Source organism: Candoia aspera, chromosome 2, assembly GCF_035149785.1.
Source record: "Candoia aspera isolate rCanAsp1 chromosome 2, rCanAsp1.hap2, whole genome shotgun sequence".
Taxonomy (NCBI): Eukaryota; Metazoa; Chordata; class Lepidosauria; order Squamata; family Boidae; genus Candoia; species Candoia aspera.
This window is the reverse complement of record NC_086154.1, coordinates 1721488-1748348: the sequence shown is the minus strand read 5'-3', so window position 1 is coordinate 1748348 and position 26861 is coordinate 1721488. Positions and strand designations below refer to the sequence as shown.

At 46.1% G+C, this 26861-nt stretch overlaps 4 protein-coding genes and 2 long non-coding RNA genes across 10 annotated transcripts in view; 5 read left to right on the top strand and 1 right to left on the bottom strand.

The window, feature by feature from the left end:
- Positions 1 to 26861, top strand: part of LOC134491916 (zinc finger protein 91-like) — a 485354-nt gene that overhangs the window by 377454 nt on the left and 81039 nt on the right. The gene's annotated exons all lie outside the window — the stretch shown is intronic.
- Positions 5470 to 6042, top strand: LOC134492342 (zinc finger and SCAN domain-containing protein 9-like). The gene is made up of 2 exons (XM_063296517.1): positions 5470 to 5951; positions 6034 to 6042. Exons 1-2 carry the CDS (start codon positions 5538 to 5540, stop codon positions 6040 to 6042), a joined length of 423 nt encoding a protein of 140 aa, XP_063152587.1. The 5' UTR covers positions 5470 to 5537.
- Positions 6229 to 6875, top strand: LOC134492049 (uncharacterized). The gene is made up of 3 exons (XR_010067386.1): positions 6229 to 6336; positions 6454 to 6536; positions 6675 to 6875. It is a non-coding gene; the product is annotated as an uncharacterized LOC134492049 (long non-coding RNA).
- Positions 8746 to 10363, top strand: LOC134491966 (zinc finger protein 501-like). 3 transcript variants are annotated; one of them, XM_063296068.1, is made up of 2 exons: positions 8746 to 9293; positions 9375 to 10363. In XM_063296068.1, exons 1-2 carry the CDS (start codon positions 8816 to 8818, stop codon positions 10361 to 10363), a joined length of 1467 nt encoding a protein of 488 aa, XP_063152138.1. In that variant the 5' UTR covers positions 8746 to 8815. The 3 variants fall into 3 exon arrangements, with proteins under 3 accessions (XP_063152138.1, XP_063152137.1, XP_063152136.1); XM_063296067.1 differs by having other exon boundaries at positions 8746 to 9308; XM_063296066.1 differs by having other exon boundaries at positions 8746 to 10363.
- On the top strand, positions 16756 to 22811 carry LOC134492045 (uncharacterized). Its single transcript, XR_010067381.1, has 2 exons — positions 16756 to 16942; positions 22701 to 22811. It is a non-coding gene; the product is annotated as an uncharacterized LOC134492045 (long non-coding RNA).
- Positions 21793 to 26861, bottom strand: part of LOC134491913 (zinc finger protein 595-like) — a 610720-nt gene continuing 605651 nt past the window's right edge. The window contains exon 6 of one of the 2 annotated variants that reach the window (XM_063295973.1): positions 21793 to 22328. In XM_063295973.1, the coding sequence (XP_063152043.1) occupies positions 22207 to 22328 (122 nt within the window). In that variant the 3' untranslated portion in view covers positions 21793 to 22206. Of the gene's footprint in view, positions 22329 to 22908; positions 23036 to 26861 lie in introns of those variants that run through there. The other variant, XR_010067373.1, reaches the window with a different exon arrangement.

Here is a 26861-nt window from a genome sequence, read left to right as displayed (position 1 = left end):
ATCCCAGCATCCCCAGGGTCACGTGATCACAATCTGGGTGCTTGGCAGTTGCAGTTCACATGACTGGTTGTAGCGCCCTGCAATCACACGATCACCATTTGCAACCTTCCGGATAGCTTCCCGAGAAAGTCAGTGGGGAAGCCTGTAAGGAAGGTCACAAGTACCTGGGGTCAGTCTCCTCCACCTGTGCACACTCCCCCAACCCCCTCTGTGCTCATGCCCTGCTGGCCACTCATGCACCCCTGCACACCCTCCTTGACCCTCACCACGTGTCCCTCACACCCCCTCGCTCACTCCCCCACCCGGCAGCAGCCACTTACCTGCCTGCTGGCCTGGGACTTGCAACTTCCTTCTGGCTTCCCCATTGACTTTGGTTGTGCGAAGCTGGCAGGACGTTGCCTCACCTAACGATTGTGGGATTCAGTTAATGATGGCAGCTGGGAGTGCAGGGATTGCCATCGCTAAGTGATGCAATCACGCTTTATTACTTAGCGATGGAAATTCCGGTCCCCATTACCATCATAAGTCAAGGACTACCTGTACTTCATGTCCATTATGTAGAATGAGGTACCATACATGGTGGGCATCTTGCTTCAATTCATCTGGAACTCAGCCCTCGCCTTGTCAGAAATACTGAAGACTGATTTTTGATCCACTTAATGATTAGCATACCTAGGTTCAATATTTGATGATCCTCCTCTTTTCATAAGATTGGGAAAGGAGTACGGCAGGGCTGTATCCTCTCACCCCACCTATTCAACGTGTACGCAGAACACATCATGCGACATGCTGGGCTTGAGGAATCCAAGGCTGGAGTTAAAATCGCTGGAAGAAACATTAACAATCTCAGATATGCAGATGATACCACTTTGATGGCTGAAAGCAAAGAGGAACTGAGGAACCTTATGATGAAGGTGAAAGAAGAAAGTGCAAAAGCTGGCTTGCAGCTAAACCTCAAAAAAACCAAGATTATGGCAACCAGCTTGATTGATAATTGGCAAATAGAGGGAGAAAACGTAGAAGCAGTGAAAGACTTTGTATTTCTAGGTGCGAAGATTACTGCAGATGCTGACTGCAGTCAGGAAATCAGAAGACGTTTAATCCTTGGGAGAAGAGCAATGACAAATCTCAATAAAATAGTCAAGAGCAGAGACATCACACTGACAACAAAGGTCCGCATAGTTAAAGCAATGGTGTTCCCCGTAGTAACATATGGCTGTGAGAGCTGGACCATAAGGAAGGCTGAGAGAAGGAAGATCGATGCTTTTGAACTATGGTGTTGGAGGAAAATTCTGAGAGTGCCTTGGACTGCAAGAAGGTCAAACCAGTCCATACTCCAGGAAATTAAGCCAGACTGCTCACTTGAGGGAATGATGTTAAAAGCAAAACTGAAATACTTTGGCCACATAATGAGAAGACAGGATACCCTGCAGAAGGTGCTGATGGTAGGGAGAGTGGAGGGCAAAAGGAAGAGGGGCCGACCAAGGGCAAGATGGATGGATGATATTCTAGAGGTGACGGACTTGTCCCTGGGGGAGCTGGGGGTGTTGACGACCGACAGGAAGCTCTGGCGTGGGCTGGTCCATGGAGTCACAAAGAGTTGGAAGTGACTAAATGAATAAACAACAACTCCTTTTCATGAGATCTCTCCAAAGAGGGTTGGCAGTTGAAAAATGGCTACAACTTCATTTCAGAACCTTTTTGCTGCCTCTTGCCCAGAGAAGGTGGTTATGGTGGGAGAACATGAGAACCACAGTGGAAGAGGGTAGAAGGGTGTGGGTTTCAAGGGTGGGATATGCAAAATAGGTTGCACTGGACACACCACCATTTTTCTTCACTGTTTTACATGGGTCCCTGGAAGGAACAGTGAAATCCTTCATGATGGAACCTTTAGATTCTTACCGACAACATCCCAGACTGTGAGGCTTCCTAGGGAAGCAGAAGTTTCCTGGTTGAGCTGAACAAGGACAACAAGAGCCTTCTTTCCGGAAAGCCCCTGATGTCATGGTCCATCTCACCATGCCCTGCTTCTGCTTTTCTCCCACAGGGGTGCTACCCCACACTCTCAGCATCCCAGGGGGCTCTTGAGTCCCACGTTTTACTCAGTGCAGAAATCCAAATGAAGGCATTACCGACAGCCAGCTCTTCAGCTTCTGCCTGAACACATGGAGTAGCTGGAAAGCCACCACCTCCTTAGGGAACTGGTACCACTATCAAGCTACTCTTCCCATTACGAACCTGTTCCCTAAAACTAAATAGAGTCTGCTTTCCTGTAACTTAAGACTGTTGTTTTAGTCCTGCATTGTTGAATAATACGAAATAGGCTATGGCCGTCTTCTGAATGATACCTTTTCAGGTGAAGGCTTGTATCTTCAACAGAGAAACACCCGCAAGCTACAGACCTGATTTGAACTCCAGTAAAGGTCCTCTGCCTTAACCACATTCAACAACTAACCTTCCGTAATTCAAATGGGTTCCTAGCATACACTTTCTCTAAGCCGACAGTTGTGTGGTCAGAGTTCTCGCATCCATGCATTTCTCCAGGACCTGCTGAAGAGTGAAAAAGGGGTTTCAACAACTCCTGGCTGGATGTGTGGCTCATTGTCACCTCTCACACCTACTCAGCCAAACCCTTTCATGTGCATGTTGAACAAAGTAACCCCCCAAGGAGTTCCCCATTTGCTTTTGCCTTTCCTTTTGCACAGGGGACCAGTAATAGACATGCTGCCAGTTGTCAGGCAGACACCCCATTCATTTCCATGCACGTATCCCCCATGTACGCTCTTCAGGATCAGGCCGGCTCCACTCGGATCTGTAACAGCCTCCCCTTTGTGCTTGCTTTCAGACACACAAAATACCTATTTCTGGTATGTTCCTCCATGCTGTTTATCACTTACTCCCTTTACCATCTTCCATATTTACTTCTTATTTATTTGCTAATAAGAGTTATAACCCTCCCCCGAGGGTTGTTATTCCCCCCCCCCCCGAGGCAGCTTGGTTTCTTCATGATCTCAAAATGTTTAAGCTGCTTCTGTTTCTCCGGAAGTGACTTAGCCTCCTCTGAGGAGACTCACATTTTCGGAGGCGTATTTTCAGCTCTTCTTAGCCCATAATAAAACAATTTGTCTCCTCATGGACAGCATTTCTCCTCCTGCTAGCTTATTAAATGAGTGTGACATTCTGCTCCAGCGCTTGGCGCCTTCCTGTCTTTGCTCTTTGAAAGGAGTCCCACCATGTCTTTGGAAGCCCTTCCTTTATTCCCCCCTCAGACGGCCCACCGTTGTTTGTTTTCTGAGGTAAAATGTGTGTCTCTGAGCAGCTGCTCCAGTTCAAAACCGTTTTTCAGAAATATCTCTGTCATTTTCTCCAGCATCTTAATTTAACGGACCCATCGCTCCTGCTCCAGCCACCCCCTTTCCATCCCCTCGGATCTGTTTGCTCCCTGAGAAACCGTGACGCCCGAGTTGTATTTTCTTCTTTCCATCCCGATTTCCCCCCCTCTGTTGCTCTTCGCAGTAAATGTTCCTTGATGCTCCATTTGTTTTTTTGTTTCTTGTTTCGGCTGTTCTCATCCATTTCTGAGAGAGTTTTGCTCATTCTTGCGACCTCACAGAGTGTCTTGTGAGTAGCTACAGGTCACTCAGAGCTACCATCATATCATATGAAGGAAAATAGACTTTTTCTAGGCTTCAGATATTATTAGTCTTTATTTATTTATTTTTATCCCGCCTTTATTATTCTTATAAATAACTCAAGGCGGCGAACACTCCTAATCCTCCTCCGGAAGGTCGGCGGTTCGAAACCGCGCGGCGGGGTGAGCTCCCGTTGCTCGTCCCAGCTTCTGCACACCAAGCAGTTCGAAAACATGCAAATGTGAGTAGATTAATTGGTACCGCTTCGGCGGGAAGGTAACGGCGTTCCGTGAGTCATGCTGGCCACATGACCCGGAAGTGTTCTATGGACAACGCCGGCTCCAAGGCTTTGAAACGGAGATGAGCACCGCCCCCTAGAGTCGGACACGACTGGACTTTACGTCAAGGGAAACCTTTACCTTTACCTAAACTACCACAAGCCCAGCTGGGTGGGTTCACGCAACACGCTAAGCCACAAACAGTAACCTGCACTGCGGCCTTGTGATAATGCGGGAATCCAGCTCTCTCAGGACACTCCTAATCCTGGATTCCTGCAACCGCTAAGGCAGGCCAAACAAGCCATAGTATGGTCTGTAACCATGATTTCTGGCTTAGTGAACTCTGCCAATATAGGACATTAGGAAGCAAGTTCTTGAAGGTGTAGGAAGCACGAGATGTAGGAATCAGTGGATTTTTCCCTCCCATCCCATCCTCCTCCACTGAAAAATCACGTGCTTCTTGCAGACCCCTGGAGTCCCCTGCCGTTACAAAGGAACTCCACCAGGGGGCACTTAACAGGGAGAAACTGGCAGCCTCCGAGCTTCAGATGGAAACCGGGCATGCGCCTGATAACTTTGCCCGCTGGGGTTTTAAAGGGGGAGGATAAAGGTGTGAGTGACATCGCCGAGCGCCTGGCACTCTAGGACGCTGCACTCGCTCGCCTTAACCCTTTGAGGCTTGCAGGAGGCAAAGAGGCTGCAGGAAAGTCGCGGAGATGGGGATTCAGACCTGACTCTGTCTGGGTGAGTGCGGAGCCCGTCTCGTGGGAAGCCTCCTCTTGGGAATGGACGGGGGTCCTGCAAAGTGCTCATCCAAATTCGGTCTTTTGAATCCTGGGGAGGGGGGAGTCCCTGGCCCCATGCTCCCTTGCTGCTTTGCCCCCAGGAAAAAGCCCAGGATCCCAAGGAAGGAGGAGGGGATCTGGGGGAGCCCCCCACCCCCACTTCCCGGGAAAAATCTTCGCATCGCGGACAGGGAGCGGTTGCCACTGCACAGCAAGGAGAACAAGACCAACACCTTTGCAGGAATGGAGACCAACAGGAGACCCCGTGGCTGCGCTTGCACAAACAAGGGCTTGATGGGGTTAAAATGACGTGGGATGCTTTGTGGTTAAGCACTGTGGGAATCCAGTGAACGTGGAGTAGCACTGTCAGAATCGCGTCTGGACTTCGTGGGTTTGCGGTGGTTGGCTAGTTCTGGGTTTGGCATCTTGCACGAACTCCTCCTGCGTGCACGAAAGTAGAGCAAGGCTCTGAAAAAGCAGACTTTGATGTTTTCTTCGCGGTGAGGAAAAAGAAATCCAAGACCTCCCCAATTTATTTCTTCCACATCTGGCAGAGGAATATTCCTCTTCCTCCTCCCATGCGTGGACCGACTCCAAATGATCTGTTCTTTCCTCGTAATTTTTTTCTGTTTTGTACTGTTACCTCCCTGGCTTCTTAAAGGGTCAAAACCACAGTCATCACTCTCCTGAACTCCGGGAAATGTCTTTTGTGTTGCACTCAGATGTATCAGCTGAAGCATCTGCTGGTCCTTCCCTTCATACAATTCAGATCGTATGAATGAAAAGATCTCTGAAGAACCAGGAGATCCATTGGCCCCATTTGGATCTCTGACAGAGAAGAAATGGGGGAACAACACCCAACAGATGAAGGAGCTGGAAAAGGGTCTCCTGCTGCTCAGCCTGGGAGATGTGGGGAGATCTGGGCAAGAACCAGGCAGAAGATCCTGGAGGAGGAAACCATCAGTTCAGAGGTCCAGTGCTGGAACTTCAGGAATGTCCACTACCAGGAGTCCAAGGGGCCCCGAGAGCTTTGCAGCCACCTCCACCACCTTTGCCATCAGTGGCTGCAGCCAGAAAGACGCACCAAGGCTCAGATGTTGGACCTGGTGATCCTGGAGCAGTTCCTGGCCCTGCTGCCCCTGCAGATGGAGGGCTGGATACGGGAATGTGGGGCAGGGACCAGTTCCCAGGCGGTGGCCCTGGCCGAAGGCTTCCTCCTGAGCCAGGCGGAGGAGCAGAAGCAGGAGGAGCTGCAGGTGAGAGAACCTCATCTTTTTAGCTTTCAAGGATGTTCAGTTCATGAACTGTATGAATATACCGTAATTGTTTTCATACTAGAGATTCTGAGCATAAATAATATGCGGAGATTTCAGGAAAAGTATTTCCTTCCAGAAGGTGTATTTGGGGCAATCTTTCACTGTCATTTTTCATCTCCATTGATTGATACTGAGAGATTAAGTCGCAAAGTTGAGAATCCAGTTCATTTTGTGTGCTGATTCATTCTTTTCCATTCTTTGCATCTTGGGGTACAACAGCTCCAGGGACCCTTCTTGGAGACCATCATGGAAAATCCTGAGGAAGGAAGGGAGCTGCTTCTCAGGGGGATCTCCAAGGAAGATCAGTGTGGTGACACTTCAGGAGGTGGGGAAGTCCTTCAAAGTTCCACCTTTCATTCTCTGTGGCCTCTTTTGTGCAATATTGCCCCTATTTTACTAATGATGTTGTTTAAAGTCTCCATTGCTTTTGTCTCCCTTACAGACAGTAGGACGATGTCGATTGTGTCTGTAGGATCCTCTCCTTTTTCTACTGTCTTCGAAAGAGCAGTTGGACCTCCAGCTCAGGTAAGGGAGAAAGAGCAGAGAAGATGCAGGGGGCCATATGGAGGCCTTCTGCTCCTAGTGTAGAATACTGCTTTTTGTAATCCAGCATGAAGTGTCAACCGTGGCAGCTTTGCAAAATCATTGTAATTTCCTCTCCAGCTTCACTTTCTTAGCTCCCATCCAGCCAGTGGCTCAGACCACAAACAGCTTCCCTGAAATCTGTGGAAAAGCAGAAATTGTGCTGTGCCTTGCTGCATCTTGAAGGCCCCCAAACAGATCCCAGGGTGAGTTCTCCCAGCTCTTCTGTGAAGCTGTTGAGCGTAGGCAGGATTGCTCCCTCAGGGTCCGTAACAGACCCTTGGCTAACAGACAGAGACGACACCCCCAGAACCTCCGTTTCCAAAAGCCAGGAAGGAGTGGAGCCACTGATCGGTGGTGTGCCTGAGACCCATTTGCCAGTTGATCCAGAGGGCCGCTGCGGTTGCTCTCTCTGAGTGGCGCGGTGGGTGCTCCTGCCTTCTGGAACCGCGTTGCCACGGAAGTCAACATGGCCCAGAAGGGAAAGCCCTGAAGGCACGACTCTTTCGGCAAGGTGATTCATGACCCTTCTGCTAAGTTGGTGTGCTATTTTGTATTTGTGGTTGTTGTTTCCTCAGCTATTCCTACTACTGATTTTTCCTTGTCTGCTTTCTTTAAAGCTCTGTTCATAACGTAGTTGTGAGTTGCCTAGAATTGATGTAGCTTGCAAATTGGTTAAATAAATGGATAAAATTATGGTTCTACAGAATCAGTCAAGTGACTTAAACTTGTACCTCATATTTGATCCCTCAAAGACTATGAATTCCGTTGACGGTCTCACATAAAAGTTGAATTGTGTCGAAAATTAGCATGTAATTCATTGCCGATCTTGGCTTTCCTTTCCTTTCCTTTCATTTCCTTTCCTTTCCCCCCACAGGTGTCCTTTGAGGAGGTGGCTGTCTATTTCTCCAAGGAGGAGTGGGCTCTGTTGGATCCTGACCAAAAAGCCCTGCATGGAGAAGTCATGCTGGAGAACGCAGAGAATGTGTCTTCTCTGGGTACGTGTCCCCTGCTTCAGACGCTCCGAAGAGATAGTCCATGCTCGGATGTAACCAACACATTCCTCCATCAGGCATCTTCTCTTTGCCAGCAGGAGAAGAGCCAAGGGAGGGAACAGATTAATAACTACCTGGTTAAATATGTAACGTGATTACCTCTGATACTTGAGCGTGTTTTCATTAGAGAATGTTTTAGTTTCTATTTCATCTAATTTAATGTCAGCCCTCCTTCCTTTTTTCTACAATCTTCCTTTCCATTTTCCCTTGATCCCTGGCTGCTGCTTGCAGTGCTTGCATGGGATGACCAGGGTCCCCGTGTCTCAGGAAGCACCCGGCCCCATTTCCCCAGTATGTGTTGACTCTGGCTTGCAAGGGAGAATGGCTTGGGGCCCATCACCGTACTGCCATGCCTCACTCCACATTGTAGAGGACATGGTGAAACAGGACCACTCACGCACACCTTTCACCAGACACATCAGAGCTCACCTCTCCGGGCAGCAGAAATTCGACCGTATTTTTGGACCAAGTGCGGAAACGGAGGAATGCCCATTGACGTGGCTGTGAAGAAGACACCCGCACACCCCCCACCATTATGGGCCTTCAGATTCTGGATGAAATGTTTTACTTTGCGGAAACTCATCATATTGGGTTATTAGATCAACTGTATGATTTTGGGGGTTACAGCAAGAAAAGAATGAATAGGAAATGGTTGGTAGTCCACAATAGGTAGGAAAAGACAGGTTGCAAATTATATTTAGTTGACTGTCCACTCCAATTGTCCCATTTGCCCCTCTAGAACTAATTCTAAGGCTTGTTTCTGTGTTGCTTCGTACTTGATACCTGCTGAGATTTCATACAAAAAATATCATGAATTTATTGAAAAGGGAACTGGGACAGCACACACTGGTATGTTGGCTGTATAAGCTAAATAGATTTTTTAAAAGGTTTCTACTACTTAAAAAATAGAAATTGTCAGTTTGTACGCCATGCAATTTTGTACATATGAACCTGTGCACATCTGGTTCTCCTGCAGTCCTTATTTTATGTTGGTCAGCAGAACGGCCCTTAAACGTTCTGAACAGTGGGTTCTAGGCTGCCTGTCAGGCCCTTTCATTACGTTTTCCATTCTTTGCAGAAGGTGCGAATGGCCGGGAGGATGGGAATCCTAGGCCACGACTCCAAACACTCCAGCATGAGGAAGGAAAAGAGAAGCTGGGACGTGAAATGGAATCAAAAAGAAGTGAGACGTGCCAGGCAACAGGTGGAAGTAAGAGAAGTGTGACTTCTCCATGTGGTCCAATCCAAGGCTTTCTTGCGGAGCAAAATCACCAAGAGAAGACAAAGATAAAGTGTTTGGGGCAAAGAGTGACCATCTACAAAGACAAATTTGATTTAGAACAATATGACACAAATCCCACAGAGAGAGAACAGCATCAAGGCAGGGATGTTAAAAAGTCTCCCAGTAGGAGTGTTTCTATAGATCAAAGTGTCAACCTGGGAGAGAACCTGTCTAGGTGCACGGAACGTGAGGAGAACTTCAGCTGCAGTAGTTCCCTGACTTCCCATAAAGTAATCCATAAAGTTGACCAACCATATAAATGTATGGAATGTGGGAAGAGTTTTAATCAAAGGAGTAACCTTATTTCCCATAAAAGGATCCACACCAGGGAGAAACCATATGAATGCACAGAGTGTGGAAAGAGCTTCAGAAAGAACAGCTCCCTTACTTGTCATAAAAGGGTCCGCACTGGGGAGAAGCCATATAAATGCATGGAGCATGAAGAAAGTTTCAACAGCAGCCGTTCTCTGGCTTCCCATAAAATAATCCATACAGAAAAGAAACCTTACGAATGCGTGGAGTGTGGAAAAAGCTTTAGGTGGAGCAGTCAGCTTTTTTCCCATAAAAGGATCCACACAGGGGAGAAACCGTATCACTGCACAGAGTGTGGAAAGAGCTTCAGGTGGAGTGGTGATTTCACATCTCATAAAAGGATCCATACAGGGGAGAAGCCATATAAGTGTGCAGAATGTGGGAAAATATTTAGAAAAAGTGGTTCCCTTACTTCCCATAAAAGTATCCATACCGGGGAGAAACCATATAAGTGCACGGAGTGTGGAAAAAGCTTTACTCAGAATGGCAAACTTACTTCCCATAAAAGGATCCACACAGGGGAGAAACCGTATAAATGTGTGGAGTGTGGGAAGAGCTTTAGTCAGAGCAGCCACTTGATTTCCCACAAAAGGAGCCACTCAGGAGAGAAACCCTATAAATGTATGGAGTGTGGAAGGAGCTTCATGTGGAACAGTCAGCTTACGTCTCATAGAAGTGTCCACACAGGGGAGAAGCCATATAAATGTGTGGAGTGTGGGAAGAGCTTTAGTGACATCAGCCATCTTACTTCTCATCAAAGGATTCACACCGGGGAGAAACCGTATAAATGTGTGGAATGTGAAAAATGCTTCAGCAACAGTAGTTCCCTTTCTTACCACAGAAGGATCCATACAGGAGAGAAACCTTATAAATGTGTGGAGTGTGGAAAATGTTTTAGTCAGAGCAGCAGTCTGATTTCCCATAAAAGGATCCACACAGGGGAGAAACCATATAAATGCACTGAATGTGGGAAGAGTTTTCGTGAAAATGGGTCCCTTCGTTCCCATAAATTGATCCACACAGGGGAGAAACCATATAAATGCACAGTGTGTGGGAAGAGCTTCAGTCAGAGCAGTTCCCTTACTTCCCATGAAAAGAGTCACACGGGAGAAAGCCTATAATCCATCACATGGGGAAGGGTTGCAGCTGAATTCCATGTAAAGATCCGCTCGGGATGTACTTGATTCCATTCCTCCACACCCCATCTTCAAGTTCCCAGCTATAGAACTATGCTTTCTCTGATGGTTGAATTCTCAGGACCCACGCTTTGGCTTAGAAGGAGCAACCGCGTAAAGTCTCCGTCTCCATGCAGCCTATCTATTGACAAGTACTTTTGGTTCAAATATCCATATTGTGTCTCTTGTGTATTTCAGAGTACAAATGGACACATGTGGAAGATAAAACGTGCACAGCATGCTCAAAGCAGACCATAAAGGCCGAAGGGTTTGTCTAGAGAGAGACAAGAGGGCGCAACCCTGATCAGTACACGCTCTAAAGTCATGTGCTGTTTGGAGGATGTAGTTCGGCTGAGTCATTTGGGGGTACATAAGAAGGTTCATCTCATCTGGAGCAGCTGTTTGGAGGAATCCTCCTAACGCCCATTGTTTCTGTGTCTTCGGTCTGCGACTATTTGTACCAGGGGAAAGCAAGTATCATAAATGGACCAGAAGTTTTATTACTGAAGTGTTCGGTAAAGGTGATCTGTATTGTGCATTTGTGTCTGTGTGTCTTGTTAGATATATTGAGTGGATTGCTCTGTACAACAGCTGGAGCTCTTGAAGGAAGGGCAGGATCTAAATTTAAGGGAGGGAGGAGAGGAAAGTTTTTCCAGTGAATGGGGCAGGCTAAACCAAGTTGAAACATGCTGAACATAAGGAATGTACTTTTAGCCTTGAAATTGGCTTTTCACAACTATTTATTGCAAGCTTATATGGACATTCCCATGACAACCCATGCCAAATGCCCAAGAAGAATGCATCCTCCTTCCTGCATTTGGCACTCCGAAATTACTCCATCTCACTCTCCTACTGACCTGTTTATTTTCTTCTTAAGACAATTACTTTCTCTGAAGTAGATAGCAAAGAGGGCAGGAAGCAACCTGTGAGATCTATTGCTCATTAGCATGCATGCCTCACTTTCCTTTCCCCCTTTCTGAAATGTGTAAGTGCTGGTATATTCCTTTTATTGGCAGGGGGAACACCCACAATCCTTTGGCAGATTAGCCTTGATTATTTTTGCTTTGAGTCCTGTGTTGATTCCACAAATGGAAGGAAGGGATTTTTGTCGCTTAATGCTAAAGCCATAAGAGAAGACTAGCAGACCTCTTTCCGAAAGGAAGGGAGGGAGGGAGGTTGGTTGGTTGGTTCATCCATTTTACCATGTCATTGCTGAGTTTAGGTGGTGGGCTGCAGGTGGGGTGAGGACATCTTCATGTATTCTTCTCAACAAACTTGGTGGGCCAACTTCCCACCAGGGCAAGAAGGAAGTGTGACTCATTCCTGACTGATGATTTATTTCTTCTAACTCCACATTAGAGAATTCAAGAGTTAGAAGGATCATTCAGCCCGCATTTTGGGAATGATATAATTTGGAGTTTGTGAACATAAAAAGGAAGAGTTGAAAATGGAAGTTGCCTTTCTCGTGGCTTTTCAGGAAATCTGAAGCCATGAACTTTGGCTGCCCATAGAAATGGTTCCATCTGGAAAAGTGCAGGAAGACCTGATCAAAGTCTGTCAGGTTGTTCGGCAGCCATGGCTTGTGTAAGCGACTTGTGTAAGGGATACTGATTTATTAGCTACAGAATCGGGTCATTACAAAACCATTATACCCTGCAACCCTGGAAATTCTCCCTCTTCAGAGAAAGAAGTTGAATAACAAACTGAAACATGAAGTGTGTGTTTGTGTTGAAGATGGAGAGAAGGAGATGTCATCTTCCTTGTAATGCTAAGCCCCCATTGATCCAGTATCTTTTAAGGTTGTGCCCTCAGGTTAACCTCGAACTTCATTTCTTATTCCTCATTATGCAATAAATTATACGTACTATAAAGAAGTGAGTGTTTTAAAAGCCAAGTTTTTGTTGGGGTATATGATGTTCCCCAAAGTCTTCCCCTAGCTCTGGTGTCACCCACCTTCTATGGTAGAGACAGCTCCTTCTGCACAAGAACAAGTTATAGCAGCCGATGGGCTTCCCTTCCTGAGCCACCTCATGAATCCAGGAGGACAGCTTTCCACAAACCTGGAAGGAGGCAGGGGCTGGGCAGAGACATGAGGACCATTCAGAAAATGAATTTCTGAAGGAAGGAAAAGGAGGAAGGAGCTGGGGATCTCCAGTTGAAGGCTTAGCTTGGCTAAATTTGAAGATTATAAAATCCTACAGCTCATTTAGCTGACTTGGCTGCATGTTGCTTCCCTTTGAATCTTCTCTTCTAACTTTTCATAGACTACAATTTTTAGGTTTTTAGATCTGGATTCTAACTTTACGTACTATTTCCTCAGTAGGTTTCTTTGCTTTGGCCAAAGGAAATCACCTTACCCCCATGGCTCAGTTGTTCCTCTCTTTGCACACCACTAATAAATACTTACACTGTATTTAGACTTTAACTGAACAGTATAATTAATACTGTTTAATACTTTAATTGAACAGTTAAGGATTCATTTCTCATGGAAATCTAACTAAAGAATGTGTTGCCACTCTTGGAGAAGTTAGATGACATTCAAAGATCCTCCCTACTCCAAGACTGTAATCCTCTTTGCAAGAACTTCAGTAAAAGTGAAATACAGATTTAACCACACCTTGATCAGCCCTTCCATCTCTGCAGTAGCATTCTGGTTGATCATAAACCTGAAATCCAGGGATCCCTCTCTTTCTAGACTCCCAAACATCACTTTCTCAAAGGATACAATGTCAATAGCTTCCCATCTAAAAATGTCCAGGTCTGCCAACAAGTGTCCATTCTCATCCAAACAAATTCCATTTATGGAATTTATTGTAAAACAGAGAGTTTTGAAGAAAGGAATGAAGCTGGAAAGGAAAGAAAAAATGGATGTTTTGACACGGCATCCAAAATTGGATGGCAAGACCCTTTCCTTTGTGTTGCAGGTGAGCAGAAAGTCTCCCTCTCTCCACACACACACACACACACACATACACACACGGACTCGTCCCTGGGGGAGCTGGGGGTGTTGACGACCGACAGGAAGCTCTGGCGTGGGCTGGTCCATGAAGTCATGAAGAGTCGGAAGCGACTGAACGAATAAACAACAAAATACACACACACACAAAATTGATGTTCTAGATTTATTTCCCAACTTCTACAGGGGAGGATCTAAGAAGATTGGAATCATAACACCTACTAATTTACTGTTAAGTTTCCTCCAAGATCTGGACAAACACTGTGAGATGTGACAGGGAAAATTGGATAGGCTTTCAGGATTGTGTTAACTATATCCTACAATAATAAAGTAGCATTTTTGGAATCCTGAAAAGCCTGTCCCAAGTTTTTGCCCATCCCTTAAATTCAATAAAATCAAGGACTCACCCCTTATTCTGTCTCCAGACTATGGAATTTCTTCTCCAAGACCCTCCTTAATGGCTTGTTCCTTCCTTCTCGCATTAACAGCTCTTTCATGCATTCCTCAACGTCAGCTCTAAATTCTTTACAAAATAGCTACTAGAATTTGAAGGAGGAACAAGAAATAAAAATCATGTTTAAAGGACCCAAAGACTCCTCCTGATTAAACCAGAGCAGCTGGGTGTGAGGGTCTGCAGATGAAGAAGTGCTGCTCTGAGGAAAGAGGTGTGGGGGCTGCAGGAGAAGGTTGAGGGAGATGCCAGGGGACAGCAAAGAGCCTCTTTCCTCCTCCTCCTCCTCCTCCTCCTCGTTTGATTAGAGAAGGGACAATATCTACATTTATTAGTGATTGGAAACCCCTGGTGGACTTTTTGCAGAAAAAAGAAAAAAATGAACTTGTGATCTATGGGTCTGAAGATTAGAAAGGAAAATTATGGAAAGAAGGAAACTATGATGTAACCTTAAAGAGAGAGGCTAAAATGCATTTATAACTGCTACTGTTTTTTCCCCACAACAACAACCCTGTGAGGTGGGTTGGGCTGAGAGAGAGGGACTCGCCAGAAGTCACCCAGCCGTTTTTCATGTCCAAGGTGGGACTAGAACTCTCGGTCTCCTGGATTCTAGCCCAGCACCTTAACCACTAGACCAAACTGCTGTTAAGAAGATTGGAAGCCACTTCTTTATTACTTTTTCCTTTTTTGTTTTTTCCTTTTCTCTTTAGTTCTTTCTTTATACTTTTTTCTTATTCACTTACTACTTTACTCAACCTTCATTTCCTCTTCAAAACTTGTATTCTTTTATGCTGATTAAATTCTTTAATAAAATAATAATAATACATAAATACATAAATAATAACTGATGGCATCTAACTACAAAATGTCTAAATGAACTCTCTGAGGAATAGGAAACCCTTACCGGGAGAGGCCACATGTCATGATCGCCGTTGCGATGGTTGTGACATCGCAACGGCTCGCATGACAATACAAGATTATGGGTCCCTGGCTGACAAGGCAAGAGCAATAAAGAAACACAAAAAGCAGTAATGAGTCTAAAGAAACAATGTAACGACCAAGGGCGGCAGCCCAGGAAGCTCAACAAAAGGAAACTGACACGAAATTAAATAACAACCGAACAGGCGAGGTTCGGAAGGGCGTGCCCGGGCTTTCGAGGAATTAGAAGCCTGATCGCCCAGCAATGGATCATCACCGCACAGGAAGGCGATTGAGGCGATGCCCGGGGCGCAGGGGGGCTGGACGACCTCTCACCTGGACGAACGGTTGGGACTCATGGGGCGTACCTGGGGTAAGATGGGGTGGAGCGCTGACCGGCGTGGGCTATTTAAATCCCGTTCCGGCGCACTCCCCTCACTTTCAGCTTTCTAAGGGCATGCACTCTAGTCCTGAATAAAACCAGAACCTAAAGTCTACTCTAGTGTCTGAGTTTTTATTGGGTCTCAGGCAGAGCCTGACACCACGTTCCTGCAATTTTCCAGCATGACTTCCCGATGCAGCGCTTTTTGGTGAGGATCCACCTGAGATCTACTCAGAGAAACAGACAGCCATCTCCTTGAAAGATACAAGACCCTTCTGAACAAGGAAACCTAGTTTGCACTGAAGACACAAATGACTAGGTTCAAATTATCCACTTTGGACGCATTATGTGAAGACCCTGCTCTTTGGAAAAAGACTCTATTGCTGGGAAAGGTGGAAGGAAAGAGAAGAGAAAAGGATGATCAGCAGCAAGGGGGATGGACCAGTTACAGTGGTGATAAGTGCACCGTTGGCATTGCTGAAGGACCAGGTTAGGAATGGATCTTCCTGGAGAAATCTGTCTACGTCTTCACTAAGACAATTACTTTCCTTGGAGCAGAGGGGAGAGGGGGCAGGAAGCAACCCGAGGGGGCTCTTACCCATCCTTGTGCCTGCCTCATCCCAGGAATAGGCATGCTTACCTCCTCCCCTTTCCTGGAAGGTATGACGCTCAGGGCATTTCTGCTGCCCGCAGGGGGGGCACCCACCAACCCCTCGGGCGCGCAGTGTAACAAATCCTGCAGTCCAGCCTTGGTTATTCGCTTTGGGTCTGGCGTCTGATTCCCGGCCATACAAGAAACTCTCTGGAGGAGGGGAGGCCGGGGCTGTGTCACCCTCCTGCCCAGCCACACCGAAACTCTGGATCCCTCGGGCCCAACAGGATCAAACTGTCCCCAGATAACTGGATAAGTACGTTCCCCAGACATCTACCCCAGACCCTCTCAAGCTTGGAGTCCAACTTGGAATGGATCCGAGTGATTCTATCCTGCAGATGCCCAGAAAACTCCTCAGCATGGCCCTGTAGATGGAATCTGAACCCCCTATCCCCAAAAGGGATTGGGTGATCTTAAACAGGGTCACCAGGTGGCATTCCGTGGATGCAATAAGAGCAGAGGAATACTGCCGTTTCGCCGCTCTTACCACCACAAGGGAGGCCTTAATAGTGGCTCTAGCTTGTGTTCGGTTGGATTCAGGCTTTGTGTTCCTCCAGGGGCACACTAGACATCTCTCAATCGTCTTTAGAACCCTCAGCTTCTCCATAAATCACGGGGAGTGTCAGGTTCAGTAGGTCAAGAGAGGCCACACAGGCACGATCCTGCCCAAGGCCCCGGCCACCTCCCTATTCCAGGCAGCAGCAGATCCTCAGGTATAACCCCCAGTTCCTTCTGAAACCCACAGGGTCCATCAGTCACCCGGGGCAGACCAATCGAATGGGTCCTGACTCCCTGCAGAGTGGGGCAGCACCAGAGAATCTCAAGGCCACCAGGGCATGGTCTGACCATGACAATGGGGACAAATCTAACTCTCCCCTCAAATCACATTGCCACTGCTCCGACAAGAAAACCAAGTCTGGAGTGAGGCCACTGTCTCAAGTCGAGTCCCGAATAACATGGGACAGTAGAGTATGGGTAACTGAGTAAGGGGTGGTGTCCTAAAGGAGGAGTTGAATGGAAGGTATATAATGTGCTGTAAGGAGGGGGTCCTGTGCAGCTGCCCACCTAACCGCTTGCTGTCATTGCTTCTGCTCTTGGGTGAAGAATAACGAACTTAATTTCATGCAACTGCCTGTTTCTTTGGTCCCGGCTCAGAAACGAACCTGGTAAGGAAATTTTTAAAAATTGTAACACCATAACAGAATAATCTTGAAGAAAAAGGAATACCAAAGGAAAAAAGTTCCAAATTGGAGAAAAAGCTCAAACTCATGGACGTTCTAGAAATTGTACCTCAAAACAAGGCACCAGGTTGGAGAAATTTAGAGCGGGAGGATGGCGTCTCTTATGAGTGGAGAAAAGGTGGAATTACAAAATGAAGGAGGGCAAGTAGTGGAAAGCAAATATAAAGCTCAAATACCATTGATGGGATGGTGATTTTAGGGTTAATTTGAAGAAGGCAGCAGAAACATTATGACCCCAGAACCGGCCTTCACTAACTGCTGGGAACAGAGCAGATAATAAAGTTGCGGATCGGTTTGAATCACTTTCCCTTTGCGTATTGTTGCGGTATCAGTGGGAAGCGCTTGTATCCTAACAGAGAAGGCACCAGCTTAGCCCATATTTCCCTTAGCAACAGCAAGTGCCCACCCTTGGCACTAGTGCCCACCTTTCGGAGTGTTTTGCCCACCCAAGGGTGTGAATAAGTATTGTACACCAGTGAAGTTGTACTTGCTTATGACGTAATGATTTTCTGATTGTAGCTCTTCAAAGCCCGATGCCTTGGACTTCCACTTCTGGCGCTTGCTTTGAAAGCCAGTTTCCAAGTGCCATTTATCCTGTGCAGAACAAAGCTGTAAAAGGGATTTCCGCCTTGCGAGCTAATTGGCGAAGCATGCCAGGTTTAAAGAACCCAGAGGTCCTGGGCTGACCCACCATAAGGCAAAAATAGAGAAGAAAGTCTGCTTTGATAGGGGTTGATTAGGGAATACGCCTCAGGAAATACGAATAGGAAGCTTAGGACCTCTGGAGAATTTAAGGCAACCGGAATATCTTTAGATACCCAATAAACAGAGAAAAAGTACAAATTTTGTTCTAGCCAAAAGAGCTGAAGACTCCACTGGTTTGAAGAGATTCATCTGCATTTGGAGGTGACAATGCAAGAAAAAAAAAGAGATTTAGCTACAAATTATTTAGCAAAACAAGGAATTTAAATGGAGGGGGAAAAGTGGTTAAAAAGCAATTTAAAAAGAATGGAGCTAACTTGTCTGTCCTCTTCAGCTCATTTCCTTATTCTCCAGCTTAACCCAGAACCATCAATGAGCAGCATTTGAATAAACAGCTTCAAACCAGCATAAGTCTTTGAATCCCTCAAGTATCCCCCCTGCCGCCCAAATCCTTCCAAACACTTTCATGTGTTAGTAATTTTTAATGGAACTAAAGAGAAAGAGCTTCAGCAAAGGATCATTACCTTCTCGTGGTGCTGGAGCTTGAGCACCTCAATGATGCCATAAGCTAAACCGTGAAGGGCCACCCAAGACGGGAAGGTCATGACAGAGAGGTCAGACTAAATGCGATCCCTGGGGAAGGTAATGGCAACCCACTCCAGTATTCTTGCCGTGAAAACTAAATGGATCAGTACAAACAGAGATATGTCGGTATACCATCGGAAGATGAGACCCCCAGGTCGGAAGATGGTCAAAATGCTACTGGGGAGGAACAGAGGATGAGCTCAACTAGCCCCAGACGTGATGACGCAGCTAGCTCAAAGCCGAAAGGACGGCTAGCGGCCGACGGTGCTGGTGGTGAACGGCGAATCTGATGTTCTAAGGATCAACACACCATTGGAACCTGGAATGTAAGATCTATGAGCCAGGGCAAATTGGATGTGGTTATTGGTGAGATGTCAAGATTAAAGATAGACATTCTGGGCGTCAGTGAACTGAAATGGACTGGAATGGGCCACTTCACATCAAATGACCACCAGATCTACTACTGTGGACAAGAGGACCACAGAAGAAATGGAGTAGCCTTCATAATTAATAGTAAAGTGGCTAAAGCAGTGCTTGGATACAATCCAAAAAACGACAGAATGATCTCAATTCGAATTCAGGGCAAGCCATCTAACATCACAGTGATCCAAATATACGCCCCAACCACAAATGCTGAAGAAGCTGAAGTAGAGCAGTTCTATGAGGATCTGCAGCACCTACTGGACAACACGCCTAAAAGAGATGTTATTTTCATCACAGGAGACTGGAATGCTAAGGTGGGCAGTCAAAGGACACCTCGAATTACAGGTAAGTATGGCCTGGGAGAACAAAATGAAGCAGGACATAGGCTGATAGAATTTTGCCAAGACAATTCACTCTGCATAACAAACACTCTCTTCCAACAACCTAAGAGACGGCTTTATACATGGACTTCACCAGATGGACAACACCGAAATCAGATTGATTACATCCTTTGCAGCCAAAGGTGGCGGACATCTGTACAGTCGGTAAAAACAAGGCCTGGAGCTGACTGTAGTTCAGATCATGAACTTTTTCTTGCACAATTTAGGATCAGACTAAAGAGATTAGGGAAGACTCACAGATCAGCTAATATTCCTAAGAAATATACAGTGGAGGTGAAGAATAGATTTAAGGGACTGGACTTAGTAGATAGGGTCCCGGAAGAACTATGGACAGAAGTTGGCAGCATTGTTCAGGAGGCGGCAACAAAATACATCCCAAAGAAAGAGAAAACCAAGAAGGCAAAATGGCTGTCTGCTGAGACACTAGAAGTAGCCCAAGAAAGAAGGAAAGCAAAAGGCAACAGTGATAGGGGGAGATATGCCCAATTAAATGCAAAATTCCAGAGGTTAGCCAGAAGAGATAAGGAATTATTTTTAAACAAGCAATGCGCGGAAGTGGAAGAAGACAATAGAATAGGAAGGACAAGAGACCTCTTCCAGAAAATTAGAAACATTGAAGGTAAATTCCAGGCCAAAATGGGTATGATCAAAAACAAAGATGGCAAGGACCTAACAGAAGAAGAAGAGATCAAGAAAAGGTGGCAAGAATATACAGAAGACCTGTATAGGAAGGACAACAATATCGGGGATAGCTTTGACGGTGTGGTCAGTGAGCTAGAGCCAGACATTCTGAAGAGTGAGGTTGAGTGGGCCTTAAGAAGCACTGCTAATAACAAGGCAGCAGGAGACGACGGCATCCCAGCTGAACTGTTCAAAATCTTGCAAGATGATGCTGTCAAGGTAATGCATGCTATAAAGGTAAAGGTAAAGGTTTCCCTTGACGTAAAGTCCAGTCGTGTCCGACTCTAGGGGGCGGTGCTCATCTCCGTTTCTAAGCCTTGGAGCCGGCGTTGTCATAGACATTTCCGGGTCATGTGGCCAGCATGACGACTCGGAACGCCGTTACCTTCCCGCCGAAGCGGTACCTATTGATCTACTCACATTTGCATGTTTTCGAACTGCTAGGTGAGCAGGAGCTGGGACGAGCAGCGGGAGCTCACCCCGCCGCGCGGTTTCGAACCGCCGACCTTCCGATCGGCAGCTCAGCGGTTTAACCCGCAGCGCCACCACGTCCCTCTAATGCATGCTATATGCCAGCAAATTTGGAAAACACAAGAATGGCCATCAGATTGGAAAAAATCAACTTATATCCCCATACCAAAAAAGGGAAACACTAAAGAATGTTCAAACTATCGAACAGTGGCACTCATTTCACATGCCAGTAAGGTAATGCTCAAGATCCTGCAAGGTAGACTTCAGCAGTTCATGGAGCAAGAATTGCCAGATGTACAAGCTGGGTTTAGAAAAGGCAGAGGAACTAGAGACCAAATTGCCAATATCCGCTGGATCATGGAAAAAGCCAGGGAGTTTCAGAAAAACATCTATTTCTGTTTTATTGACTATTCTAAAGCCTTTGACTGTGTGGACCATCACAAATTGTGGCAAGTTCTTAGTGGTATGGGGATACCAAGTCATCTTGTCTGCCTCCTGAAGAATCTGTATAATGACCAAGTAGCAACAGTAAGAACAGACCACGGAACAACGGACTGGTTTAAGATTGGGAAAGGAGTACGGCAGGGCTGTATACTCTCACCCTACCTATTCAACTTGTATGCAGAACACATCATGCGACAAGCTGGCCTTGAGGAATCCAAGACTGGAGTTAAAATCTCTGGAAGAAACATTAACAATCTCAGATATGCAGATGATACCACTTTGATGGCTGAAAGCGAAGAGGAACTGAGGAGCCTTATGATGAAGGTGAAAGAAGAAAGTGCAAAAGCTGGCTTGCAGCTAAACCTCAAAAAAACCAAGATTATGGCAACCAGCTTGATTGATAACTGGCAAATAGAGGGAGAAAATGTAGAAGCAGTGAAAGACTTTGTATTCCCAGGTGCAAAGATTACTGCAGATGCTGACTGCAGTCAGGAAATCAGAAGACGCTTAATCCTTGGGAGAAGAGCAATGACAAATCTTGATAAAATTGTCAAGAGCAGAGACATCACACTGACAACAAAGGTCCGCATCGTTAAAGCAATGGTGTTCCCCGTAGTAACATATGGCTGCGAGAGCTGGACCATAAGGAAGGCTGAGAGAAGGAAGATTGATGCTTTTGAACTGTGGTGTTGGAGGAAAATTCTGAGAGTGCCTTGGACTGCCAGAAGATCAAACCAGTCCATCCTCCAGGAAATAAAGCCAGACTGCTCACTTGAGGGAATGATACTGAAGGCAAAACTGAAATACTTTGGCCACATAATGAGAAGACAGACACCCTGGAGAAGATGCGGATGCTAGGGAGAGTGGAGGGCAAAAGGAAGACCAAGGGCAAGATGGATGGATGATATTCTAGAGGTGATGGACTCGTCCCTGGGGGAGCTGGGGGTGTTGACGACCGACAGGAAGCTCTGGCGTGGGCTGGTCCATGAAGTCACGAAGAGTCAGAAGCGACTAAATGAATAAACAACAAAAGAGAATGTAATATATGCCTAGAAAGTAGCCATGCCATTGATAATTAACTAATTTTATTTAAATCCAATTTAGACTTTTTCTTAGCCCTCGCCACACCATAGAAAGGCAAAATATGGCCTTAATGCTTGAAAGCCTTTTCCACATGCATTTCGGCGACTTCTTGTCATTCTGGCTCCTCTGGTGAGAGAGGAATTCTTCATCCCGAAGCTCTTTCCACACACTCCACATTGACGTGCGTGTGACGATTCTCTCACCTCAGGAGGGGCCTTTGACCAAAAAAAGGTTCTCTTCTTCTGCATTCAGACTGGTCGACTCAGGGCTCAGTTCTACCCTGTGGATGCGAGTCTGATTATTTTTTTTTTGGAATCTTCACATCCCAGAGGCACTTCCCCTTCTCATTTCTGCTGTTTGGTCCGGAGGAACTGAAGAAGTTTTCTGAAGTAGCTTTTCTTAATTTCTTATTATTTTATTTTGGTCTCCACGGATTTCCAAAGGTTTCCCTTCTTGCTCGATCATTTGCAATGTCAGCATACTGGAGTTGTTTTCATTCTCATTCTCCTGAGTATCCCCAACTTGGGACAAAAGAAAAAGGAAGGAAGGAAATTCATGAGAAATTTAAAGCACAAATCCACTTAGTTGTCACTTTTAATTCAGTCTCACAATTATTCAGTGGGAGAATTCAGTATCACACTCCATCTCTCTCTCTCTGCTTTGATGGAGCTTGCGTTCCCTTTGGATCACAATACTGCTTCAGAGCCCAGAACCTCTCTGCTGCACCATTTCCGACTTTTTGGGAGGACAGAGAAGTGCAGGGTCCTCTGAGAAACTGTGACTGTGTTCACAAATGAGAAAGGGAGGGGGAACGATTGTAAGGGAACTGGGCAAAAGAAGGAAAGTTTAAGCTATGGGAAGGGACTGTGAATCAGCTGAATTTCTATCTGCAGGTCTGCTATAGCGGAAGAAGCGCCAACAACGCTTTGCCTTGAAGAGGTGGAGCAGGGAGATGCAGCTCCTTCTACTGCCTGGGGAAGCAGCACCTGTTAAATGTCTGCCTGTTCACATCCCTCCCAGAGGCATGATCAAGTGGGAAGAACGAACAATTGGGGAACAGGAAGATCACTTGTAAAAACACAATAAAGACAACATCTCCAAAAACTTGCATTGCCCAGAATCTGAGATGCCTAAAATGGCTGTTTTCTTTCAATTGACGCCCAACTGGAAACCGGAATAAACGTAAACTTAAGATTTTCTCTTATTGAGGTGCAATAGCATTGGCCACCTGTCAGGAGAGCTGCTTGGGGCTTAGAGACAGATTCCGATGAGGAGGAGGGTGAGCAGAGAGCCGGGAGCAAGCAGCAATCTGAGCAGTTAGAGGAAGCAGAGTCAACCAGCAAGCAGCGAGAACAGGCGCTGCTGATTGACGAAGACAAGGATGTTGGACTGCCGCCTCCCCCCAGCACTCAGGAGCAAAGAGCAGACAGGTGAACAGAACAATGGAGGCAATTGGAGCTCCTTGCACGTGAGAGGACACACCCTCCTCTGGAACGGAGGCTATATAAAGAGCGCCACGAGCAAGGAGAGGTTGTCGGGGACAACCGTTGGTTTATAGTTCCTTTGCCTTGCCTTGAATCTGAAACAGAATTGCCTTGTAATAATATTGACTAGGACCGTGACTAATTACAATTACCTTGGATTGTACCTTGCTGGAAAACTGAGTTTTATTCCCTCATAAAGACTAATTATAACAACATTTTGACTCTCACAGACAGGAATTCTTGGAGTGGTGTCAATTTCCTGAACAGGTGAGGTGCTGCTTTTATTGACTGTCTTTGTTAATAAACCTTCAATTGTTTTCTGTCTGCGTGCCTTAGTCGGAACAGGATGGTTTGTCCTCGACCAACTCACACCCCCACTTAAAATAAATATGGAGCAGCTTGTACTGGAAAATGCCCAGCTCATGCAACAGGTCACTCTTCTCACTGCACAGTTGGCTCAGCTCCAAAATCCAGTCATCTGTGGCAAAAGCTGTTCCTTCACGTTCTAAATGCCCCATTTTGGTGCCAGAGAAATTCAATGAACACTCTGTTTCCCGCCTTTTTTGCTCAATGCAATCTTTATGTGAGCCTCCACCCTGAAGACTTTCCATCGGACCACCATAAGGTAGGATTTTTAATAAGCTTATTGGCAGGTTCTACAGCCAGATGGACAGCTCCTTTGATTATTCAGCAAAGCCCTCTGCTAGACAACTTTAATGAGTTTATTCTATAATTACAACTCATGTATGAAGGCCCCGTTAAAATGCAATCTGCTAATAGACGTATTAGGGAATTAAAGCAAGGCCGCTGCCCAGTGGCTGAAGATATCAGAGCTTTCCGTCTCAAGACTTAAAATAGAATGATGAGGCTTTGGTGGATCAATTTCAGGAGGCACTATCCTCGGAAATTTTAGATGAACTGAACAGAACCAAATGCCCACGAACGCTTCAGTCTCTAATGCATTTATGCCTCCACATCAACAGGCGCCTTCAACAGCGAAAAGCGATGCGGCATAATTATATGGCTCCTTTCTGTCTCACAAGTAAGCCAAGAACCTTCTATGGAAGAACCTATGCAAGTCGGGGTGCTCGACCTCACCTCAGGTCGAAAAGGACAGGCACTAACATGAAGGTTTACGCTTGTATTGTGGAGACCAAGATCATTTCGCTGCCAATTGTCCCTCCCAAGAAGATTGTGCCTTCTCAGCCGGGAAGCAGAATCAGCCAAGCCTAAAGGGGCAATTAGGTTGGGCCAAGTTGACAGCTAGTCAAATCCAGGTGCCTGTATCATGCCTGCCAAAAACCTTGTTGTATGTTTCATTACATATTAGGGGAAAACCGGTCCAGGCCATGATTGATTCCAGAGCCACCGCAAACTTCATGAATGAAACGTTTGCCAAAAAGTGGAATATTCCACAGCATGCGGTAGACCTTCCATTAATAGTTGAGACGATTGATGGACGGCCATTACGTTCAGGACCAGTGTCATGAGCACTGATGGTGAGCAAGAGGGGGCCTCTATCCAGGGGGGAAAACACATGCGTAGTAGTGAGAATTTGAGCGGTCGTTCAAAGAGACACAGAACAGACCCCCCCTTGACGTTTGGGGGTTTATCTGTATGGGTTTTCTCACGCTTTTTCAGTTTGTTAGGATTTTCTGTCTAGTGTAGCAGTAATAAAACACTAGAGACCTATTCCTCGTCTCAGCGTGGTTCCTGCTTGTTCGGACAGCCAGTAACTGTAGTGACAGAACCAATTCAAATGCAGGTGGACAGCCACATTGAATGGGTGGAATTTTACCTGGTGGCAACCCCGCATTTTCTTCTGGTATTGGGAGTTGAACGGCTTCAGGCACACAACCCTCACATTGTATGGTCCTCAGGAGTGGTCTCCTTCAGAAGTCCTAGTTGCCAAAACTATGTGATAAACACTCTCACTGCAGGAACAAATAACTTAACCCTTCTGGATCTTCCTCCACAATTTCAGGACTTTGTGGATGTTTTCAACGAGGAGGCAAACCAATTACCACCCTACAGGCCTTATGATTATCCCATTGACTTGATTCCTGGTGCCAAGCTTCCAGTGGGTCACATTTATTCTGTCGGAACCAGAACTGATAGCTCTTCAGGACTTTATAGACACAAACTTGAAAAAAGGGTGGTGCCATGACAGTCCTGCGGCTGATCACTTTGGAGTCTTTAAAACTTTGCATTTGATTTGCAGAAACTTTTGGTGGCCGCATATCCACCACAATGTAAATCGATATGTGGCATCCTGCCCTAGTTGTTGTCAAGCCAAGAATCTAACCGGAAAACCCCAGGCCTCGTTACCATTTCCTACATGGAAGTGTCCATGGGAGGCAGTGTCTGTGGATTTTATTACAGACCTACCTGTGTCAAAGGGGGCAACAACAATTCTAGTAGTAGTAGACATGTTCACCAAAATGGCACATTTCATTGCATGCTCTGGAATGCCCATGGCTCAAGAAACAGCATTACTGTATATAAATCACATCTTCAAACTCCATGGATTGGCTAGCAGTATAGTTTCAGATCGAGGCTTGCAATTCACTGCCTGGTTCTGGCAGGCCCTTAAGAACTTAGGGGTCCAAAGTCACATGTCCTCGGCACATCACCTGGAGTCTGATGGGGGAACAGAACGGGTCAATGCCATCCTGGAACAATATTTACACTGCTATGTAAATTTTCAACAGGATAATTGGACAAATCTAGCATTGGCAGAATTTGCTTATAACAATGCACGACATACTTCAACTTGGCTATTTCCATTTCTGGCCAATTACGGGTTTCACCCTCGACTCTTGTCAGTTCCGGATTCCTCAGTCCCCGCTGCACATCAGTTCCTCCAAGAATTTCAGGCAATTCACCAGGTCCTTTATGAACAATTAGAAAAGGCCAAGGAGGGCTACAAACATTTTGTGGACCGGGATCGTCAAGCAGGACCTTCATGAAAAATGGGTGATCTGGTATGGCTTTCCACTAAACATCTCTACATTACGCCCATAAAAGAAACTAGATTATCGGTTTTTAGGGCCCTTTCCTGTGGAAACTGTGATTAATCCGGTGACCTTCCAGTTGACACTGCCACCCCACATCTGTGTCCATCCTGTTTTTCATAGATCCCTTTTGGTTCCTGCTACGGCCAGCAGCCCACACAGGTAATATCTCCACCCCCTCCTACTGAAGTTCACAGGGAGCATGAATATGAAGTAGCTCACATATTGGACTTTCACATTCACTGTGGACGCCTTCCATATCTAATCAATTGGAAAGGATATGGACCTGAGGATCATTCTTGGGAAGATAAAAGCGATGTACATGCTCCCATCGGTTTTTGACAATTTCACCATCAATATCCACAAAAACCCATACCAAAAAGAGTGAGGGAGGGTGGTCTGGGGGGGGAGAATAGTGTCAGATCTGCTTGGGGCTTAGAGACAGATTCCAATGAGGAGGGGGGTAAGCAGAGAGTCAGGAGCAAGCAGCAATCTGAGCAGTTAGAGGAAGCAGAGTCAACCAGCAAGCAGCGAGAACAGGCGCTGCTGATTGACG